The sequence below is a fragment of the Botryllus schlosseri genome, chromosome 12 (assembly GCF_051294905.1).
Source record: "Botryllus schlosseri isolate E-star chromosome 12, Bs_hap1, whole genome shotgun sequence".
Taxonomy (NCBI): Eukaryota; Metazoa; Chordata; class Ascidiacea; order Stolidobranchia; family Styelidae; genus Botryllus; species Botryllus schlosseri.
Window position 1 is genome coordinate 11,129,035 of NC_137247.1, and position 23,594 is coordinate 11,152,628.

Consider the following 23,594-nt stretch of genomic DNA (forward strand, 5'->3'; position numbering starts at 1 on the left):
AATTATTCTGAATCTAAGCGGCGAATTTATATATACGGCTAATTTGTATGGAAATATGGTGCGAATTTTAGATTAGTTTGCGGATGACTGCCCACTACTGTAAATATCAACATTTCTCTTCGCCAGCAGATGTCCTGTTTCTATGGGAACGTATGATCTTCATGATATCTTTCTGTGAAATAAATGTGGAAATGAAAACGCTCTTGGTAAATATTGCCGGGAGCTCATATTTCAACTGCGTAATGGTACGTAAAAATCGACTTCTGAATTTATAGCGAAGGCAGCTTGGCGAGAATTTATGCGGTGAGCTGTCAGCTTCAATAAATCTCAGGTTTGACAGTCACCACGTAAGCCCGTCAGCGGTTTTCGTTTGTTTTGCACGACGTGATACAGTGCTTGCGTTGCGGTGCCATGCCAATGCGTGTTTTAGTGTTTTAAAATTCAAAGTATCGAAGATGCACTGACCGTAAGTGATATTTGTATTGAATATCACACTGCTCTGACATCTAGACCATTTTACCTCTTTCACTCCACTCTACCATCGAATTTCTATTTTGTCAGTGTATTTTTTACATCTAACATCATTATCAATAATGTTCTCATTGCGTTGGTAAAAATGCAATAGCAGCGATGGAATCTGTGTCAGAAAGTCCCTCAAATGAAAGGACTTTACGGGAACTTGTGCATCTTGCACTTGGAACACCTGAGGTAAGTTTGACTTCATCCTATCTTTTCATTGTATCACTATCTTGTGGTGTTTTGAAATGATGTAATTATAAATTTACTGATGGTGATGATTTAGTCCTTTAAGTCAATTGTTCATTGAAGCAACACAATTCATGATGGAAAAACCTTTTCCGGGTGCATGTGGCTCATAGCAGGGCTGTAACCAAGTCACAAGGGTCCGAGTCACAAGTCAATCTCACTTTTATAGTTTTGACTCGAGTCAAGTCGAGTCATTTTCACTTCACCACCGAGTTAAGTCCGAGTCCAAGTCATCGATCAAAGGGTCGAGTCTGAGTCATGGTATTATGACTCGAGTCAGACTCCAAGTCATTGTGGTGACTGCTGATTTCCAGTTAAAGTCTTGTTAAACCCACTTTTTATACCGTAACTCTGTTTCGTGATATCGAATGGTTCGCATTTATATTATACTAATTTTCCTCACTTATAGCAGTTTCCGATCTCCTTTTCAAGTAGGCTACCAGTACCAATAGACGGAATGCCTATAGAGTGGTTAATTTACTATTCTTCGAATTACAATGAAATGTCGGACTTGGCCGTCTGAGTCACGAGTCATATGACTTGGTTCGAGTCATGCGCAATGACTCGAGTCAATACACAGATTGACTCGAGTCGAGTCATTTCTGTATTTTGAGAAAATGACTCGAGTCAAGTCGAGTAATCAAAAATCGTGTCTCGAGTCGGACTCGAGTCAAGTCATGACTCGAGTCATTACACCCCTGGCTCATAGATATATGGACTCGTTGTTTAAAATGTTATGTTATATTAATTTGAGATACTGTCCACTTGCAAGTTTGTATTAAGTAGCAGTGGTTCTACCAGATAAATAGCGCAATGATAGATCATCCTTCTTCTTTCTTGGTATGTCATGAGTCAATCCTCGGTGGGTTCAAAGATCGTAAATAAACTGGTATGTCCAGTTTCCCTGCTGGACTCTCTAAACACCAGAATTGTGTGGAGATGAAAATGGTGCTGAGGAATAGATAACCTTGACCGCATCTCCATCGTACAAGCACAATTGATGATGCGGACAAAAATATTCTGATGTTCTTCCAAGTTTTGCTATGTAACAAACAATTGAATGAAACAAATCGTTGAATGTTTAGAATTGACGAAAATTGACGAAACTGACAAGCTAACCAAAAAAAACATATGTTATAGTACTGTCAATATCCCCTATTGTTTTGTAGTTATCATAAGATTGGGTCGACTTGCGTGCATTGGAAAAGAACCATTCAAGCCCTCCAAACGTTGCACAGTTTGTTTTTTTGCGCAGATTTCCCACTATGAAATAGCCTACAACCTGTCACATTGCCCTAGTCTCATAATGCCGGGAAATATATCCTGTCACTTGAGGAAAATTCCCATCATGTGCAATTAATTGTAGAGACAGTACCTAGATTCCATCCAGGCGTGTCGCACTGTAATTTATAAGAAGGAGTGAACAGTGAACACTAATGCTTTCAATACTCAATTATATAGCGTAGTTTTAATTATTGAAGATATGCCAGTATGCGTTATTTTTTATACGACTCAGCAGGATTGTAGCCTACAACTTCAAAACTAGTACTTTCATCCGGGGAATGATCCTGTTAGCGCGATTACTTGTAGAGAACGGATCCAGCCAGTTGTTATTAATCATTGACTTGGCTCAAACTCTCATGATAAGTCAAATCCACTTCCAACAGAAGTGTTTTCCAAATAATTGAAATTGATATCACTCAGTTTTAAGGAATGACAAACAATGCTTTGAACAGTAAGAACCATTAAGTGATTATGTAGGCCAAACCTCTATCAAACACATATTAATTTGAATTGAAAAATTAGTGGTATATTAAATGTGTTTGAATTACATTTCAGGTTGGTGCTGTGAACTTCAATATCTTACAGTCGCTTCTTCTTGCAATTCTTGAAAAACTCAATTTGCAAGAATCCAAGGCAGTTATTGCACCAGGTACAATTTGCGTTCCATCTGTCATATTTAAAGCTTAGTGTTGAAATGCTGATCTGTAAGGTGAAATATACCAAATTCAATTCATCATTTGAAGCAAATTTTGAACATTCGTTCCAGTTGTCACTTTTTCATTTTGTTACCTTTATATGATCTATTTATTGTGATTGCAATATACACTTAAGTGATTGATTGATTTTGATTTTCTCAAGTTAAGTGCAGAATGGTGTCATGCCTTATACACGTGTGTGTATTCAGTACGCAGTGTGAAATTGAGAATTACACTGTTTGTGTGCACATTGTTTTGATAATGCTTGATATTGAAGTAGAAGAGGAATTGCACTTATACCTGTCAAGTCAAAACAATGTAGGCCTAACCAAAATGACTGTAGTATCTGTGTGTAAGGTAGCCTCTAATTCAATCCAAAATTGTGGAATTATCCGGTCGTAATCTTTGAGAAAATTTGGCTGCCTTTCATTTTGAATAATACCTACCAATCCAAGTCATCAGATTCCTTAATTTTTGTTTGGATAGGATTTTTCTCAATATTTGTAATACAGGGTGTTGGTAGATTATTGTCACAAAATCTGACACACCTGTTGGTCCGATCATGTAATCTCAGGATCCGGTCCGCGGATTATCTATGTACGGGTGTCGAGATATGTCAGTAACAAAGGATAGGGGGGTGTGATATTTCAAGTCAATTTGCTATCGTGGATTTTATTGTTTGAAAATGTATCATTATTAAAGACGTTCTTTATGCTAGCCAGGCGTGACTGTAATGTGAAGATTCAACAATGAAATCTTTTATTAAGAGTAACTTTTAAATCTACCACCATTCCTTATAATGAAAGACACCTAATGTAATATATAGACTGACATATATGTAGCCGCAGTAGTATAAATAGCCCACTATCATTAACATGCCCCAAGCATGTAAAACAGGACTATCGACATGTACTTATTACTCATATGTTGACAGTGTTGATTAACTCTGTCTGACTATTGAAATGGAAGAGGAAGACTTTTTTAGGTTGACACCAGACTACAAATACGTTCACATGCTACAAAGTAACGTGTCAGAAGCTGTCCTTATTTCGATTTTGCAACTCACTCAACAAGACAGCTGTTATGAATCAGATATAATATTTCGTGAGCAGTAGGCTGCACATTAGAAATCGGTCCGAAATATTGTCATTTACTGCGCCGATGCATACTTTAGCCTCATCCAAAGAAATAAAAGTTTTGTGAAAACATTCTGGTTACAACAAGCGATTGAATAATTTTGATTGGGCCCAAGTTTCTAAAGTTTCTATGACACAGAATTGGGAAAACTTTATTTCCTTCAAAATTTTGCTCACACACCACACCGCAAGCTGTAAGACATCCGAAAGAAAATTATACTCGCGATGATTCAAAAAATGTATGGTATACTCAAAATATGATTCATAAGTAATACGGAACTTAGCCAGCCGCGTAGAAAGCTTAAAATAAGGTACCGTATGTACTGTAAGTAAAATTATGCTCTAAACTACAAGTGAATGGTTATGCCTTTACATTTTCCGACATAATATATTCACAAGTTAACATCCATACCAAATTTGGTGATGTAAATATGGCGACCTCGGCACACTCGTTTTATGTGTCATGAGCTAATTAATCCCATTTTCGGTCGTTACATTAGACTCTGTGATTAGGCTAGTTGACCCAAAAGGTTGTATTGATTGTTCCCTGCTGTGCTTGTGTTTTTTTATTCTTATTGTTGCGGTTTGTTTGTATGTTTGTTCCTCTATGTACTTTGGTTTGATGAAAATAAAGAGTGTTTCTCAAACAATTGAATTATGACAATGAACTCGGCCATTCGCACTGATTCAATTTGAGCTCATTTTCGTTTTCTTTCAGTTGTTTTGGAACAGCTACCGACAAGCAACTACCAACAATACCAGCGAGTGGGCAGCATCTCGCAGACGCCTAACAATGCACAGACGACCGTCCTCGGCCAGACAGCCAACACCGGCCAGACAGTCGGCAACGAGCAGGCATCTAGAGATGGGCAGAGGGCCAGCAGCTTGCATCCTGCCCCACAAGAGCAGACGTCGCTCGAAAGCACGATTCTAGTGACAAAGTCGTCTTCGTTTGAAGATTTGGACAAGAAAGTTTCGAAAATTGAAAACCAGCTCACGCTTTTAAATTCGTTACCAAGCAATGCGGATATTATTGGACGAAAAAAGTGGGTGTTTTTGTTGAAATTGTGCAGTAACACAATGCTTTCTACTCATACTTCAGCAGATTTTCTATACGATATAAAATATACTTGTGAACTGTGCTTATGATGTCGGCGAATTCGTTTCCGGGCTAATTCCAATTCTACAGTGTTAGGGACTAAAGTATTCACCTGTTTTTTCAGTCTAGTCAAGTGGAATGATGTTTCGGACAGTTTTACGTCATTTTTTATGAACAATACAGCCGCAGTATCACAGTCACCACAATATAGTCTCGTATTTATAGCGCAGACATTGTGTGTTATATATAAGAATATGCTACTTGGAATTTTGATAGCTTTGGTCTTTGGTGTGTCATCCCAAATTTTAGCCCGCCCTCGGAAATTCCTGTGTTTATGCCAGTGGCATCGGTGACTACCTCGATATACTGCAATTTTGGTGCCGTACTTCTTATTACGGCCGTAGTGCGTGAAAAGTTATGAAGCCCGAAAGGTATATTAAAGCTCATTGCATTCGTAAAAAGAAGTCTGGTCAATAGCGCAAACACGAAAATAGCACCACCGGTGCTTTATTGGTTGACACAAGTCTTTGCATACTTGTTTAACACATGTTACTGTCGATTTTACTACCCCAAAGTAGAAGCTGGGATGTATACTGTCAACAAGGAATTCTCAATAGGATCCATATGGGGTCAGTATGATAGCATTTCTTGAGTAAAGCAACTCTATTTGCGTTGCTTATGCGCTACATCTACAATTCTACATACTGCCATTTATAAAGGTCTGATGCGATTGTTGGTGTACAATTTTTTTTCCAATTCTCTACTAGTTGCTGACGATTATCCCTGATGAGTGTCAGCCGAAAACATTCGGGTTCATTTCAATATGATCTACTATGCAATTGTATACTGACGTTCTGTGCCTCCAAGAAGCTCTTGGTAAAGTTGTATAATCTAAGTTATCGTAGATATTGTCCGGTAGAGTATAGTTTAAGGCAGTGCATGACCATCATCCATCGCGTTGTGTCTTGTGTATTGCATTGTACATTGTCTGTTTAAGTCAAATGAAAATATATAATCTGATTACTATTCTACCGTTGTATTCCTAGATCAAGCCATGGCGCTTCGGACCTTTGGCAACACATGACGATGCAAAAGACAGTTCAAAATAACGAGACCGGCGTTACGCGGGTATGTGGAACAATGTCGTGTCATGAAATTTACCGCGATTGATAACACCAAACGACTTCTTCCAAAAACAACGCTTTCCCTGGCAGGCTCTTTCTCTGATTGACGATCTTCTCCAAGAAATGCAGGCGCTGAAGGACCAGCAGAGTAGACTGGGACGGGAGTTTCTGGATCTCAAAACCCAAATGTCGCAGGTATTTTTTTTTGCCGCATAAAACGTGAAAGGCACACTACAGCGATGATCAATCCTGAATTTAGGAATACGCTCCCCAATTATCGTCAACACCTATCATCATCCCATCCTTGATCATTTGAACTTGATTCGGTATATCCTTCTAATTCTCATCGATGTTATTGTGGAGATAGCCAATGTACGCCATTGATGAATTGAAATTTGGTACTTTATTGGCTCGTAGGTTCTTACTAAAGTAGTGATGATGCGGTAAAAATTGTCTTTGAAAACTTTTTCTTGATCCAAAGTAAGCCAAATGTAAACCTTGCCGCCTTATCGGTGTGCAGAATACGTTTTATATACTACTGTTTTTAATTTTGAATAGCACCGTGTACACTGTGCAATCTTTTGAATTGGCCTAAATTCTTCCAACACTGATATACCACTTACTTTGCTGACTTGAAAATTGGATTGCACGGTCCATTTGTGTTACATTTTTCCAGATGGGAAACACGGACGAAATTGAATCACGCATCAAAACGCTCGAGGATAACTTTAGCGAATTCGAAAAAATGCAAGAACAGTTGGTAAGCCCGCGATATTACTTTTCGCAAATGAAATTCCAGAACGTGGCGCCGACCAGTCCGGATGTTCGCACAAAGCCCGAGTAATATTCTCGCAAAATCCCGGCGTGTTTGTATTGTTGTAAGGAACAGGGGGCGGGCAGACAATGGCATTGAAACTTGAAATGGACGTTGACATTTAAGATAAAGCAATCTTGCCCGGACTCGCTTGTGTATATACGGATAAGGATTACGGTTTACAATAATGTTGATGAATTGGATTTGTGAGAAAAGAGGCATTTGAAAGGCACAGGGCGTAGCTTGTTAATTTATGTTAGAGATCAGCAAGGTGCCTACGTTAGCTATCCCAGGTGTTCAATTTGAGATTTCTCTCATCAGTTATGCTGCCACCAACACATTGTCGGCCTACTGTGGCTCATCACTCCTGAATACGTACATCTACATACTGTTACTCTGCAAATTACTGATAAATTTATCCGGCAATATAGAAGTACAGCACCAACTAGTAAGTGTATACTTTCTAATGCCTTAAACCACCGCTTACTTTTTGTGTAGAATGTTGTCTATTCGTAGATCTCCTTCCTTCATCCGATTGATACTGTAACTACCACTGGGGAGTTGTAATTTATCATTTTAATTTCATTTATCTGATTAACAAATAATCCTATTGATTACTGTGATTTTAAAGAGACCTTCCATTGTTCATTGCTGTTGGTACCGACTGCTATTTTCACGTGCTACACTTTAGTGCTCCATCCTGACACTTGGACAAAAGCTTGCGAAAATGTACCTGCATTTTTTTCGACAGATTTAATCCCCATGATCATGATTACCCTGTAGAATATCTATTACCTGAAGAGTACTCGAAGGTGCGAAGATGCGATGCTTTTTGAGCTGTGCTAATCTGGAAAGAACTTGTACGATGTTTATTTGTGTTCTGTTCCGCTCAACAGGATGAATTGGCCAAAAAGCTCGGACAATATCCCGACGCATCAGAATTTGACACTTTCATCACATGGCCGGTGCTGGAGGAAGCTTTGAGCCAGCATATGAAAAAGATGGAAGAATTACAGCAATCTCGGGTAACGACAGTTACATTAATGCTACTGAATTTCATAAGAACTGGGCGAAATAGCCGGTGTATCACTGCATTCTTCGGTGCTTTGCGCTGCTGTTGGATTGATATCAGGGTTGTAACCAAGTCATCAATTCCCGAGTCACTAGTCAATCTCACTTTTATTGTTCTGACTCGGGTCAAGTCCGGTCATTTCAATTCACCACCAAGTCAGTCCGATTACAAGTCAGTGAGTAGAGGGTCGAGTCCGAGTCATCATGTTCACTGTTCAGTTTTGAGTTCACTCCGGTTCAACCCACTTTTTTCAACTCTGCAGTGATATAGAATGGCTCTGATTCATAATATCGTAATTTTACTCAGTCCCAACAGTTTCTGGCCCTATTTTCCAAGTATCAGGACTGATTGACAAAATACCAATAATGTGGTGACTTTACTATTCTTCGAAGTTACAATGAACTGTCTGTCTTGGTCGTCTTAGTCTCGAATCATATGACTCGGTTCGAGTCATGCACAATGACTCAAGTGCAAGTCGAGTCCATACACAAATTGACTCGAGTCGAGTCAATTTACGCATTTGAAAAAAAGACGAATCGCAAAAAAAATCGCGACTCTGATTGATTTATGAGGGCTATAGGAGTTCCCTTTTATGGCAAAAATTGCTGAAAAGTTGTGTCTCTTGAACTCCAATACCCTCATATATGATTGGAGCACTAGTTTCTTACTTTGATTACTACCGCTAATTTAAAAATCTAGTTGAAATATGTCATATCTTGACATTGGCAGAAAATATTGGCATCAGCTCATAATCATGGTGTAGGTCGGGCTCCAGTTTCAAGCACCCGTTAGTTTACTGATTTTATTACTCCGCGGGAGTTTTATTATAAATAAACTCAATTACTACCGCTAATGAAAAGTTCTAGCTTACATATGTCATATGTTGACATTGGCAGAAAATAAAGGCTCATAATTATGATGTTGTTAGGGCTCCAGTTTCAAGACTGCCATCTTGCGTGCAGATGCTTAATCGCATTACGTTATCTCTCTAGTTGCCACAAGACCCGACGAATGAAGCGTTGTCATTGAAGAAGACGTCAAGCCCGAGCAGTTCAAGGCTGAGCTCAGCGAAAGAAAAGTTTCCGCAAGCCACCGATATGCTCGAACGCATTGGGTCGCTGGCTGATAAACACACAATAATGGAAGGGAGATTGGACGTTGTGGAGGTAAGGGGACATTACAACTTACAATTATACGATGGGGATTATGGTCAAGGGTGGTCAGTAAGGAAGTACTTCTACATTTTCAGAGTACTTAAGTTGATTTTGCCTACTTTCATGACTTTATGCTACTTCCTCTGAACTACTTTGCCACCTCTCGCGGTGAATCGAAAGGTGCCGTCGTAGCAAATCAAAGAGAGAACCATACTAGAAATAGGTTATAGCATGCGTTTTAAATCACTCAGACTTTACATTTTGCGCAATACTTGATCAGAGTTGCAGTAAAAAGTGTCATGGAAAAATAGTAAAAGTTGCAAGATAAAATTCCCGCAAACAGCTTAAAACATCATACCACATAAATTCCGAGTATTTAGGAAGCTCCCGGAAGCTGTAAAAAAAGTTACAAAATATATATATGGTAAGGATGAATTACAAAGCTCAAATTTGTACCTTGTACACAATCAGCAAATATCAGCCATACAAAATATTCATATTTATTAACCATACCTATAACTATATAACGCTTTGTTACAATTTCGCTGCACAATAAAGTCATTTCTGTGGATTTACTTACCCTCAGACTACGTGGTTTCGATGTTGTGAATCATTACGATCAAGCCTCAACTCGGATACCATTACTCAAAATGTTATCTGGAATATATTCATTAGGTTCATTCCATAGTTGTGGAACTATTCCAATTACTTTTTACTTTACAAAATCCAATCGATTCAACTAGTATATTAATTTGAAACTAACCCGAATATTTTCGGCTGACACTCGTCAAGGGTAATCGTCTGCAACTAGTAGAAAATTGGAAAGAACATTGTATATCAACTGTTATATCAACAAATATGGCGTCACCGGCATGGAATTTCAATCTCGCCTAGATTATACGGGTTTCTTTCAATGTGAATAAACTATGTAAATGTATATCGATGTTCTGTACCTCCAAGAAGCTCTTAAAATCCAAAGTGTAAAAAAGCGAGTTGGAAATAGTCTGAAAACATATCCAGTAGTACTCCAAAACAGTAGAAGTACTCCGTTACTGACTTCATTACTGTATTTACCTGCTCTGGGTTTGTATATCATTTATTCATATTTTCCTCACAGGATACACTGCCGACAAAGGCCGACAAGTCAGATCTGGAAGGATTGGGTAAGGACGGCGGTGTTAACTTGCTGAATGTGTGGCGTTAAATTTCTGTTTTCTTTCAGGCGGCTCGGTGGAAATACCGGAAGATCTACTCGATCAGCTCAATGCGCTGAAGGACGCCGTCAACGCTCTGGAAAATAACAGGGAACAGGTGCCTGGAACTGTTTATTTTATCTAATATCATTTTCAAAATCATATGTAGCATGCCTAACTCGAGGCACTATGTAAGCAAATGTAGGTAGCCTGTAATATGTGTAAGTCTGGGCTCCTTATTGGTTGTAAATTTACGTTGTAATCAAATGTAATATCCCGGCATTTAGTCCTTAGCTTTTGTGAAGTTAATGCGACACCTGTAGTGGATCTTTAGAATATATCGGCCATAGAAAGTTGCAATAGTTGCAGCAGGTACTCATGAGTCTCATACTGAGATGAGAGATACGCAAGTTCACGTAGGCAAGTATTATAATGCATGACCTTATTATAAGAGACTGCTGTTACCTACATTACTGTACCAAGCCTGACAATGATGAGTTTAATGTTTTTGTACAGTGTTTGCATACCGTCTGCGTTAAATCTGACTTAAACTAGGGTTTGAAGCTAGGCAATAGTCAAACGCCACCTTTTCGACTTGGTAGGATTCGCGTTTCGCAAGAATACAACACTGAGACCAACTGTGCCCATACAGTGGCGCATTACGTAGGCAAAGAATGGAGTATTACTACCAACAAACTTTCTCCATAGCTACATTTGTGAACAATACTACTTTGAGGCCATGTGCTGGTCGGACACTCTTGACTTTATAATGTGCAATAGGCACGATTTAATTTTAGCTTGTCCATACTGCCATTTTCTTTGAAAATGCATGCGTCCCACATCGATGGAGCCGGAATTCATTAAAAATTCTTGGAATAACATTCATTTGATTTGATGGAACCGGCGTATCCCGGTGTCAGAGGATATCCAATGTCTTTATATTCCTCAATGACACATTCGCTTCTTAGTATTGTATGTAATACGAGAATGTAAACGATGTCGGCCATTGTAGCTGTATTTATAGCGCATAGTTTTAAGGGTGTGGTATCCATTTTCATGTTTTAAATCATAAGTTCAGCGGGAACATGCTCAATTTTTTAGGAAGTGTTGCTGATCTATATTTAGGGTTCACAAATCCTCCATGACATCATAGTCATCTTTACAATCGATATGTTGGCTATCTTTTAGGTATTGTCTTCCAATTCTGAACCGGCATTGCAGCCACCACTCACATTTAGAGGTTGTTTTTTGTTTAACATCTGTTATCAATTGAGTTTGCATTCATTACAATGGTACGTAATATGCAGTTTTTATGCCAATTTGGTATCATTGAGACACTTGTGAAACAGTACTTCTGAACACACTTGAATTACCGTATTTGTACAAAACTTTACCAACATACGTCTCCAGTATTTGGAATCTATGCGATTCCATCCAAAAATCGTTTACTAGTTGATAGTTATTAATGTCAAAATATTTTTAGCGGGAAAGAATAACTCTTATCAAGTACGGTAATAAATTAGCCTAGCTAACTAGCCATCACCAATTTCGAAACTATAGCCTTATTAAGACATTTTCGAGCAAAACATGATGCCAAACAAATAAAAATGTGTATAACACCCAGTAATGTTATGCGATCTTTGCTGGATTGGCTTGTCGAAGCTCCTTTTAACAACCAATGGTAGACCGTCTACCATCAAGTACCCAGTCATTCAGACAATCACAAATTTTCGGTCGCATGTATATTTTTTGCATCCTAGAATATGAATACGCCTACCCTAATTTTGCTACCGCAGGGGTTCTCGATACTTTTTTTCAGCGCGGACCCCTTCATTTTTGGGAGGTCGTGTGTACCCCCTAACCTCTAAATTAGGGAGCCTTATGACTAAAAAGGGTTATCACTTTCGCCCAGTCCTAATCACAGTCTAGTTGCCGTCTGGTCTAGTTAATGCCTAAATAAACTTCATGACTAAATAAAAAAGGGAGGTACCACTGTATTCGAAGTTAACACAGTTACAAACTTGTTCAGATAAAGGACGTAGTGCAGATGCAGCAGGAAAGCATAGACAACATGCTAACTTTCAAGGGCGGCCTGCCACTGTTTTCCGACGAGGAAAGCTCAGGCTATGAGTCGTCTGCCGGAGGTTCTCACATGGAGTTGAGGAAGTTAGAAATTGCGTGCCACAGGCTTGGGTCTAAACTCAACGCTTTGGCGAAGTAAGTTGGAGAGATAGCGAGTTTCCAGTTAGTCAAAGGCACTGCAGCCGTTGAGTCGTAATGTAGGCTGGGCAAAGCCGTCGAATGCTCTTAATAGATTTATTTAATTCAACATATATGTAGGATGTATCCAGACAGAGTAATATTATCCAATCTCAACTTGCTCACATTGTTAGATTAAGTTAATTTTATGAAGTGGGCTTCTGGTGGTACAAAACTTCACTATTATAACAAACAATATATTCATATTGCTAAATTTATCCATTCTAAGCTTTTCGACTGACTCATCAGGAACGGACGTCAAAAAATGTGGTTAACCAAATTCGAAATATAGAAAATAATTTTGTTGTGATGTAACAATGATTAGAGACAGAATCGATAATGGCATATAATAACACACAGTTATACCAGAGACAAATTTGTCTATATAAGTAACTGAATAACAGCAACAGATATGAAATATTCCCAGAGTATATCAAGATACTTTTGAGATACAGAACTTCACTATGCAATTGAATGGTATGTTCAATCCCAAAGTATATAACATCTCAGTACATAAGAAGTAAGCAGTGTGAGTAAGCAAACACTGCTTGACTACTCCAAAAATTTGAAAGTAGGTCACTTTGCCTCTGACCACCTTTGTTGAATATTTTGTGGCCTTTTTCCGCCGCGTAGTCAGAGTAGTAACTCAGAGAATTTCAGGCAGTTGAGCGAAGTGAACATTTCCCTACAAACGCGAGTGGACGAGAACAAAAGCTCGGTTTCCGGGTTGTCCAATCAGCTGACGGATTTCGAGAAAAAGCTCCAGGAGCTGTCGGAGATGAATAAGAACGTGAACAACACCATCACGCTGCTGAAACACAAAACAGAGAGGGCGATAACACCGGAGGAGCCAAAGATTGTCGAGTCGTTGTTGTCGACAAAATCTTCGAGGTTGAAGAAACAGGTGCGACTCGGTGATTTAAGTTTGAGCTCAGTTCAGGTTATTTAGAATTTAAATATATCAAACACCACGAGATTGCGATACAATGAATAGATGAGAAGGCGTAGAACTACTTGCTGAATTCAATCAATTGAACTCCCACCCTGGCCTGCAAATCAGTAAGAAAAGAAAGAACGTGATTAAAGGGGCATGCACCGCGCAGTGCGCACTCATAACGAAAGAGCCTACACAATTATACGAAAATGGGCAGGTGATGAAGGGTCACAATACATCACTGGTTACAGGCAAAGTTGATCCTGCAATCTCAATATGCAGGCTAGTGTTTAGCAAGCCGTCCGTGTCTGATTGTTTGAAAATACAGAGGACTCGAGTGGGTAATGCGAAAAATTTGTCCGTTTTTGAGGCAAAAAAGTTTTTTTCAGGCCAAACTACTTCGTAAGGACAGACAGTTCCAATCAGAAATGAAGATAAGTAGTACAATTCTAAATTATGTGGGAAAACACCTAATTTGCATACGTCAGGTCAAGTTTGGTCAAAATTAGGATTTTTAAGGTCAAAAAATGTCAGAAATTTGAGTTTTAGGTCAAAATCTTCCGTTTTTTAGGTCATAAAAATCGCCCTAATATTAACTAATTCATTTGCTGTACTAGGAACCATGTATTTCAATACTCGTTAAATAAGGCTAATTTTAAATCATCAATTGTTTTGGGACAAAGTCTAACTAGTTAATTATATGCATGCAATTATGCAAGTGTTCTCTCGCCATATCTCAATTATACTCAATTACCGGCATGAATTTTCTGATTACACAGGATGACTACCGCACTGCTATGTAGTGTCTCTATTGTAGGAACCTTCAGCTATTTCTTTTAATAACGGGGCAATGTAGACAGTCGAAATAGTTTCTTTGTAAAAGTCTTTTCGTTTATAGCGACAGAGCTAGACTGCTATTGTTGTTTATTCAATCCAATCTCACATTGCCAATTTTGTGCATAGGCCTAGTCTGATTTTTGACAAAAAAATACCTTTTACATGTAAGTAAAGAGATTTTATCATGTTTTAAATTAAACAAGTTTCAAGTTTCCTTGCTACACAATGAAAAATGTTCCCATTTTTTATGCTCACACTACAAAATCCGAAGAGTAACTTTGGAATGCTCAAGATGAATATGGACACAAGAAATCTGGTTTTAACAGTCATTATCTGGTGTGAGGAATCACACAAATTCGCTGTTATGAACCCGAAAATTGACTTCTGACACACTCGATACATTCTGTATGACTTGTTTTGTATATCAGGATCGATAATGAAACAATAGGCCCAAAAACGATCTTTCGTCGATATGAATAAACATATTCAGAGAATAATGAGTACGTTATAAATCCGTGGCCTTCGATATCGCCCAAGATTTTCACAGAAGTGGGTTGATCCTGACTTGAAGTCGATACTGAACATTAAACAACATGACTCGAACTGATTGATCCCTCACTTTTAACAGGACTCCGACGCAATATCCGGAATACAAACATCGCTGCTTAACCTACAAGCCGAAATGGAAAAACTCGCCCGTCTCATCGATTCCGCCTTGGAAGAGCATAAAGAAAAACAGAAGCACATCGACGTATGCGCAGCGGTCAAAGTAACACTTATAAGCTCACTGTTATAATCGAAAATTTTGCAGACGCTATACGGACACACGGAAAAGCTCAGCGAGACGAAGGCCGACAAGGAAAACGTTCGAATGGAAATAGACGTGGTTAGTAGCCTACTTTTTATTTTATTATCTACTACAAATGTGATGTTGAGATGTTCCTATCCACTTGATGTTATTCCACCATGAGCAAATTTCAGAATGGAACGTTTTTCAAACTCCGAGTACCAGCACTCAATACCCGAGTCTTGTATTGACTTAGTGCTTTGAGCCAAGTAGGGACAGTAAACTTTGTTGATATCTTGAATTGATGTAACGTATACGCAGCGATTCATTACGTTTGTCATAGTGTCCAAAAGATACAAGCAATGAATGAGAGGGTATTTCTGTCATGTTACAAAAGCCAAATCTTGATTGTTTGCAGACTATAATGCCACGGGCAGCAATATTTATAATGAATTGATATTATTATAATTTCTCAGGATAAGACACTGGAATTCATGTTTGTCTATAAACATGGACATCATCCCATTGTGTGTTTACTGAATTGGGTTGTCAGATTTTTTGTCAAAATATCAAAATCTGTGCCACCTGGATTAGTATGGAGGCAACTGAATGAGTGATTTGTTGAGTTTGTAGAAAGGATATCTGCTGGATTGTACTTCTGTAAGCTTTATGCTACAGCTACAGTATACTGTAGGCCTACATTTGAGTATTCTTCAGAGCTATCAATATCCTTACACCGTAACATTCGTCACTATGACAGCTCAAGTTATAGTGTACTATATAACTCTGAGTAATTGAGCATGCAAGTATCCCTCTCATCAGCTGCATTTCTACTACTAGAATACTTCTGCAGTCTAATTTATTCTTGGGTTTCACTTTTCCCACAGAAAGCCGACAAGAGAACAGTAGATATGAAAGTCAACACCGCCGATTTCGACTCGGCTACTTCGGCGATCACCAAGAGCCTGGACGAAATGCTCGAAAAACTCCTCGGACAAGTAATGATATGTTTTGATACGTAATAGGGAACGTTAGTGATTGAAATCTGTCTTTTTTTCAACGTCCCAGGAAGGAAATTGGCAGAAAGCATTGAAAAAGTTGTCTGCCGATGTCGACGGCAAGCTGGATAGGTTGGAATTGGAGAATCTGAAATTACATCTTGAAAATAGGTGGGAACTTTTCTGATTTCAACGTGCCTTTCCTGGCGTGCATATGACCACTTACTCTGTCTTGATTTTGGCCATGGTTTTACACAGATACATGAGCAGTGTCCCTGACTAACTCTAACAACAATATATCAGCATTGATCTTTTGTGATTTATCAGTAAAATTCATAAAAATAACGAGATCTGGTGACACTGAATGCTTTAAACATAAATCCGAGCAGTCATGATCGAGACGAAAAACATTGCTGGTTTTGCACTTTACATTTGAGGTCATTTGATTACTATAGTCAGCTACTCACACTAGACCCATTTCTTTAGCTACTGTACTCTCGATAGATAGCAGTATTGTAGGCTTTTATAAGTCACTGCATTCACAATTAGGACAGCGATAATGAATGTGGTTGAGCCCCGAAACTTTGGTAGGAATTCAAATGCAACTTGGTCAGACTCAAACCTCGAACCCATTTGTGGGTGCTGTATCATTGAACATTGGACAGCAATTACAGTAAAGTTGAATTCCGCCATACTGTAATTTAGAAGCACACATATTTGAATGAATTTTAATAAATTATTGGCCGATATCTGCGGATTTTCACCGATGCTGATGTTTGTATCATATCGGCCAATCTATAGGCAAAAATATAGAGAATTGCATTCGTGTCTACTAGAATGAAAGCAATGAAGAAATTGATCGAGAAACACCAGCCTCAAGAAGTATACAATGAAGGTGACGATGCCGCCGGTTTCCGCAAGCAATTACTTCAAAACTACCATTGTATCTCGTGCGATCGGCCTGTCGAGCTGACTCAGGGAGGGTAAGTTAAACTATTGTACTCACGGCTCGGCCGGTCTTTAACGGTGTACTTTGTAACATTTATTTTGCATGCTTTACAGTTTCCAACGCTACAACATAATAAAAAAGACGTGATTTTTGATTTGCAGGCCTATGCCGTCCATACCGGGCACTGCCGGACTTCCCGCGACAAAATCCGTGAGACCCTACACTTCTTTCGAACTCGATCAAATAAGGCAGCAAGCTAGAGGGTGAGATATTTGCGTAACTCCTAAATCAATTTGTCTCTCAGTGGAAAGATTCAAAATGATGAAGTTTCTGACAATGTTGCGTTTTATTCCTCAAAGATTGAAGCAAATGGATTGCTTTCCGAGCAGTTTTAGGCGTTTCAACTCTGTGCAGAATAGTAATTTGGATTCAAATATAGCTTTACATCGACAGTATGAGCGTAGTCAAGTTGTTTTGGAATGGATTTGTGATATTTTCCTCTATTTACGTGAATAATTACATGACTTTACACTTGAATCAGATAACTGGCCGGCGTTTCAATCCGACTTCCTATAACTTGTTGTGTGGTACCATACACAAGTGTCATTTTCGAGCAACGATGGCTGCCAAGTTTTGAGAGAGGATCCTGAAACATAAGATAATTTATTGCCGTATATTGTGATTATCTCACCGTTACACTAGGACGCTGTACAGTAGGGCTAGCAATGAGCATCAAGATTAGAGCTGGGAGCTGATACTAGCAGTAATTGTAATACAAGTATGATGAAGTCCTTGGAAAGGCCCAATACCAATATTTCTTCAGAGTCAGAAATGCTTATTATATGCCCAAAAGATTTAGCTCTGTTTATTTCCAATTGCAAAGTTAAAATATTGTAAAGACAGGTAGCTACTGCAGTTAATACACATACATTTGAATAAGGATAGAGAATTGAACCATACTATTCGCCTCAAGGTTTGTGTTAAATACTCTATCTTTCAGTGCCATGCCGATCGGACGGAACTCTACCAATTTCCGGGCAGCTTTGGAAGAGAGGGAGATCGCCAGGCTTAGAAAGCTAGATCAGTTAGCGTACAAAACGCACTACCCGCACAGCGAGACGCCGCTACCTAAAAAGATGTGAGAACCGGCATTAGTACCGTGTTTGTGCTGTTTAGGCAGGAGAGAGTTTGAGTTGGATTCTCGGTGTTAGTTCGGTTGAAGCTGTTTTCTGTCATAATCTCAGAGTGGTGAATTCACGCGGGTGATCTGGTGACGAGTACCATTTACTTTTCAGAGAAACGGAAGAAGAATATCTGCTGCCGTCTGGCCGAAGCTGCGGTGGTGGTTATACCCTCACGTACCCACACAGACGTTACACCAGGCTCACACATCTGAGGTCAGTACTTCAAGTACTGAGGTCTATTCAGAAATCCTCACCATAATAAGCGAATGTTTGACATGATATATCGAGATAATAGTTTTGTCTGGCATTTAATAGAGAATTCAGCTATCCTTTGGTTGCGTATCTGATATGGCGGAAACCCAAATAGATATGTAGGTGTCTTAGGGTGCATTGCACAGATGCCGATCAAAATGTAATCTCCTTAATCGGGGATAATTTAACCCGTCAATAAGGTCACCTGGTGGCAGTGTTGCACAGATGCAGATTCCTCCGCGAGTTAAACTATGGCAGATGATTGACGTAAAATGACGCAATTGACTTACGTTGCCATCATGTCTGGGGTGTGTTCGTACCATTTTGCCACTAGGATATCATGTCCGGGGTATGTTCGGTCTGCGTTGCTACTCTGACATCATCTCTGGAGTATGTTCGGACTATGTTGCCACTCGAACATCATGTTGCGGGTATGATCGAACTGGCTCACCACTCGGACATCGTGTCTGTGGTATGTTCAGAATGATCTGCGAGACATTCTGGGGCATTGAAGCGTCGATTAACTTTCTGAAGTACCTCTTTGACGATTCAAATTTGACCGATTAAAATTCTCCGATTAGTGGCTAATCGTCACCTGTGTAATGGAAGCAGGTCGATTACTGACATTTAATCAGCGATCACGGATCAATGGCTGATTACTTATTGTTGTGGGTTATTTGTGATCTTCACATCTTTTATGATCGACGCAAACAAACTTATGCCTGTGCTTGGTTTGGCACTAGCAATTACTGTATGCGATCTTGTCGTCATTCCGATTCCTATTTGACTGCAGCGAGCTTTGGCAAGAGGAAGAAGCCGTCGTGGATAACGCCAAGCAGGAAGTGGAGCTTCAAGGCCACGACGGTCATATTTACAAAGGCAGACTGCCCGTACTTCAACTGCACCAGGTCTGCTGATACATATTCGATAACCATTCTCATTGATGTGGCGGATAGGCATAAGAGACGGAAAGGGTTGGGAAAACGCCCCAATATACAATCATATGCCTGAATTCCTCGTTGTGACTTGCCTATACTTAGCTTAGCAGTGGCATCCGAAGCAATGGTTCCGTATGAGTTCTTGTCTGACAGTTTCAACTTATATACAATGGTATTGCAACAGCAGTTTACCTCCAATATGATGTATTGATTGAATGGATATATACAGTAGAATAGTATATGAATAAGTCTATCACATGATTGAAATACATAGTACATAGTCACGTGATATACAGAGTGGTACATACGTATCGGTATGGGTATATCTCATAATATATAATGAGTAGGGCGATATTTTTTACCTAGAAACGGAAGATTTTGACCTAAAAAAACTGAATTTTGACCAAATTTTGACCTCATGTATGTGAATTTGGTGTTTTTGCACACAATGTTAAAATTGGACTACTTATTTTCATTTCTGGTTGGAACTGTCTGTCCTTACGAAGTAGTTTGGGCTGAAAAAACGTTTTTGGCTCAAAAACTGACAAATTTTTACATGAAAAAAACTAGCATTTCAACGAAATCTGGCTCTATAAAAAATTCCAGAAGTTACATCACGCATTATGGTAGAAGTAATTGAAATTTGTTGTAGTACAACGAAAGATACTTTCATACATTCTTGGGTAGAAAGTGTCTGTCCTTACTGAGTAGCTTGCCAAGAATTGAGAAAGAGTGTACAACAGCGGCAGTTGTTCGCTGGCAACACTGAAGTTGTGCGTACACTGCTGGAACACACCGTGTTGCTTTATTCTGACAATGTTGTCTACATCACAATTTTTCAGCTTGCTCTTCTTGATATAAGAACCATGCAATGCCCAAGCAGCAGTCTTGCTCCAGTTAGGATATTGCGGTACGTTGACCATAAAACCATGTCATCCTATTTGTTTCATTTGACTGTTTATGATTCACAATGAGAAGACGATGGGTCGTTTACAACGGTAGGCCTATAAAGTAGGCTGCAAGCTGTAAAATATCAAATGATAAGTTCACCGACAGTGCAAAATCTACGATACAAACAAAATGCAGAGGTCAAAAAATTTTGACTTTGTAAATAATTTTGACCTAACACTACAATTTTGACAAAATTTTGACATGTCAAAAAAATATCGCCCTAATAATGAGAGACCAGGGAATATCTATCACGTTCACATTCACGCAAGCCCTCAATTCTCACGAATTCTCCTACCGTTATTTAACGCGTTTGTGATTCTCTCAGCACATGACAAACAAAGCTGCCACCTCGCCAGAAACGGTCTATGACGCGGTTTACGGCAACAAAAAAGGAATACCCACCCGTCCACGCTCCGCACGGTCCCCCACCAGACCTTTCTCGGCGGGACGAAGAACTCCGGCCAGCGTGGAGCGGCCCAGAACTGCCGGCAGATCGCCGTCCCACATTTCAGTCGCTACGCAAGATGTGCAAAAATCAGGTATGGATTACCGTTTGCATTTGCTGTCTGTTGTTGTTTGCGGTATCCATGGTATTTTTGACTACAGTGGTCATTTACACCAGACCGAATTCAGCAACATAGCATTCCATTATGGTAAGCCCAGTGCTGGGATTCAGCCAGTTTGCACGAAATCTTATAAGATGACCGAACCGGTTAGCGTCAATGGTTACTCTTAAACACTTTCAATATCGGAACCGGCTGAAAAATATGACTGGCTGACAAAAACTTTGAATCCCACCACTGGATAACCCTACTGATAGGACAGGGGTGTGCAAGCTTTTGTGACCAAATGTAAACTATGCAGTGAAACGGTGGGGCTCACATAGGATTTGTTGTTGTTGACTAGTTGCAACTTACAAGGACCACCATCTCATTAAGAATTGATAATGGTGATAACAAGTCTACTCAATAACACTTGGTATCGGACTAAATTTTGTCAAAGCCTTTGAGTGCGGAGTCCAAATATGCATGATTATTTGAGTGATTATATTTTGCCCACTCCCTTAGTTCACTTGAGCAGAGCCCAAACGTTTCCGACGAAACTAAATTGGAAATCGTTTGAAATTGTTATTTCTTCACGGGCTACACAATATTTCTCTATGGACCGCATGTTGGCCCCAGAGCTGTTGGTTGGACATGGACTGGACATCCTTGCATGAGTGAAAACTCTTTCCAAAAGCATGTTACACCAGCTAACGATTATGTAAAGTTGTTTCCGTTAATGGCAACTTGCACTGGACGTGAACTACGCAAAGCTGTACAATTGTGTTACAGATATGCCAAATTCATTTTGTAAATCTTCATTTACTGTGTACGAAATGCAGGGGATTGACCTGTTTCGTGATTTTGTTTTCTAATTATGTGGGCTTTTATTGGATGGTGCTTGAGTATTCCACTTGATGGCTAATACTCGACTTGTCATCGAGTCACTTGACTATTTGGTTACGCATGGCCTCTGTGTCAATGATACTTGATCATATGGTCATTTGTTGTCAGATTCCATAATTTATAGAGTTTGAAATTTTTAGAAATTGAAATTCAGGAACTGATTTTGTGTTCTCAAATGCTCTTTTAGTTCATTATTGTTAGAGGTAATTGTCTATTTTATTTGTTCGTTTACTTGTTATACATTTAGGACGGTATTCCAGGCAAGCATTTGCAAAGTATAAGAAACTATAGTTGATACCGTGTACTGCTGTTGACTAGGAAGCTATCATTTGACTTCTTTGCAGCCAAAGTAAACATTTTTGACATTGTGTTAGATTTCAAGTCCATTTTTGATATAGTTTGTAGATAAATCAATAAAATTGTCTGTTAAAATGTCCTTCAACATGGCATATTTTGGGACTTGGGTTAAATTCATTTATTCTATTTATCACGCAAAAACAGCGACTCTGCAATAATTATACGTGTAACTTCTACCTTACGATTGCCACTCTATACAACCGATCCTTTTCTTTTTTAGAATCTCTCGGCGGTCCTATTTCGATGGCCTCTACGGTGGAACAGTAGAGAAGCATTTCAACACAACTTGATTTTATAACTAGCACTACTTATACGTCACTCTTAGCGATGTTTAGATTTTATAAATGTACGCACTTCAAGCATGAATGATATCAATAAATAATGCCCTTAATTTATCAGCTATTCAGAATACGTTTCAAGTGTTTGTAGTTTTATTGTATCCTATTGCAAGAAACTATTGAGTATCTTCCAAGTCAACTTATTGGTTTCCGCCTCGTGTTTCCTTCAAACGAAAATGTGTACCAAGTATGAAACATTGTGTTTATGTACTTTACTGTGACATTTTTGGTATAACTTGTATCCCCACTGTCTTATAATATTCAATGCAAGCGAGTCTCCTTCAATAGCATTACTATTGCTTGTCTTCTATTTCCATGTTTTCCATCCAGCAGTATATTACATCCCATGCTTCCGAATGTCTAAAGCCATAATAGTGTGAGCATGTAATTAGCAACCCGTTCAAATTTTCGTACTGTACTGACCAGCAGACTACTGTTTTCAAGAGCGACGAACATCTTGTACTAGGTGTTATCTTTGTTTACCACTATCATAGGAGTGGTAGTGACAAACTCCCCTTTATCCATTTTGTGATACAAATGTTGAATATCCTCAATAATAAATAATCATTTCATGTCGCAAGTCTGTTGTTGTGGTTGTTCTTCTTACGCTATCATTTGAATTGGGCATAATGTAGGGTTATCATATTTTGGAATCGGGAAAGGAAGACACTTTTATCAAATTTTAAAAGTTGGTTCGCCGAAATTGAAAATAGCTGATTTTGAAATATTTACTGTAAATGATGTTGTGTTGACTAAAAAAAAAGGTCATCACTTGGAATCGCCTCCCGTATTATCCGCTTTTTACTACACTAAAGTGGTGTTGACTAAAACGTCCGCATTACTTATTCGCGTCATTTATGCCGATTTTCAGTTGACCCTGTTCGTTAGCCTAACTGTAAGTGCTGTCTAGGAGGAAGATTTGCTAAAAGGAGGTCATGGCGTCCTTGGAGGACATTCTCAATTTCCGGGAAAATAAGGACTTATATATGGTATTGGTAACCCTATACGATGAAACTTCATTTGTTG

The 23,594-nt window shown here is 39.0% G+C and overlaps 1 protein-coding gene across 1 annotated transcript; it reads left to right on the plus strand.

The window, feature by feature from the left end:
* Window positions 1-561: 561 nt before the first annotated feature.
* LOC145451886 (uncharacterized) lies at window positions 562-23,148 on the plus strand. Its single transcript, XM_080330105.1, has 23 exons — window positions 562-708; window positions 2,605-2,698; window positions 4,599-4,926; window positions 6,026-6,107; window positions 6,194-6,298; window positions 6,780-6,863; window positions 7,814-7,942; window positions 8,982-9,155; window positions 10,261-10,306; window positions 10,366-10,454; window positions 12,366-12,553; window positions 13,256-13,499; window positions 14,995-15,117; window positions 15,178-15,252; window positions 16,041-16,151; window positions 16,222-16,322; window positions 16,988-17,134; window positions 17,262-17,363; window positions 18,101-18,238; window positions 18,396-18,497; window positions 19,330-19,444; window positions 20,751-20,964; window positions 22,451-23,148. The coding sequence occupies exons 1-23, from the start codon at window positions 631-633 to the stop codon at window positions 22,495-22,497; spliced, it is 2,916 nt and encodes a 971-aa protein (XP_080186231.1). The 5' UTR covers window positions 562-630; the 3' UTR covers window positions 22,498-23,148.
* The last annotated feature ends 446 nt before the right edge of the window (window positions 23,149-23,594 follow it).

Bases quoted from the DNA above. Each gene is read 5' to 3' on its own strand.
- LOC145451886 (XM_080330105.1), top strand. From the start codon at position 631: ATGGAATCTGTGTCAGAAAGTCCCTCAAATGAAAGGACTTTACGGGAA. The intron at 10,455-12,365 runs GTGCCTGGAACT...AAACTTGTTCAG, and splicing joins TGGAAAATAACAGGGAACAG to ATAAAGGACGTAGTGCAGAT. The intron at 19,445-20,750 runs GTCTGCTGATAC...TGATTCTCTCAG, and splicing joins CCGTACTTCAACTGCACCAG to CACATGACAAACAAAGCTGC.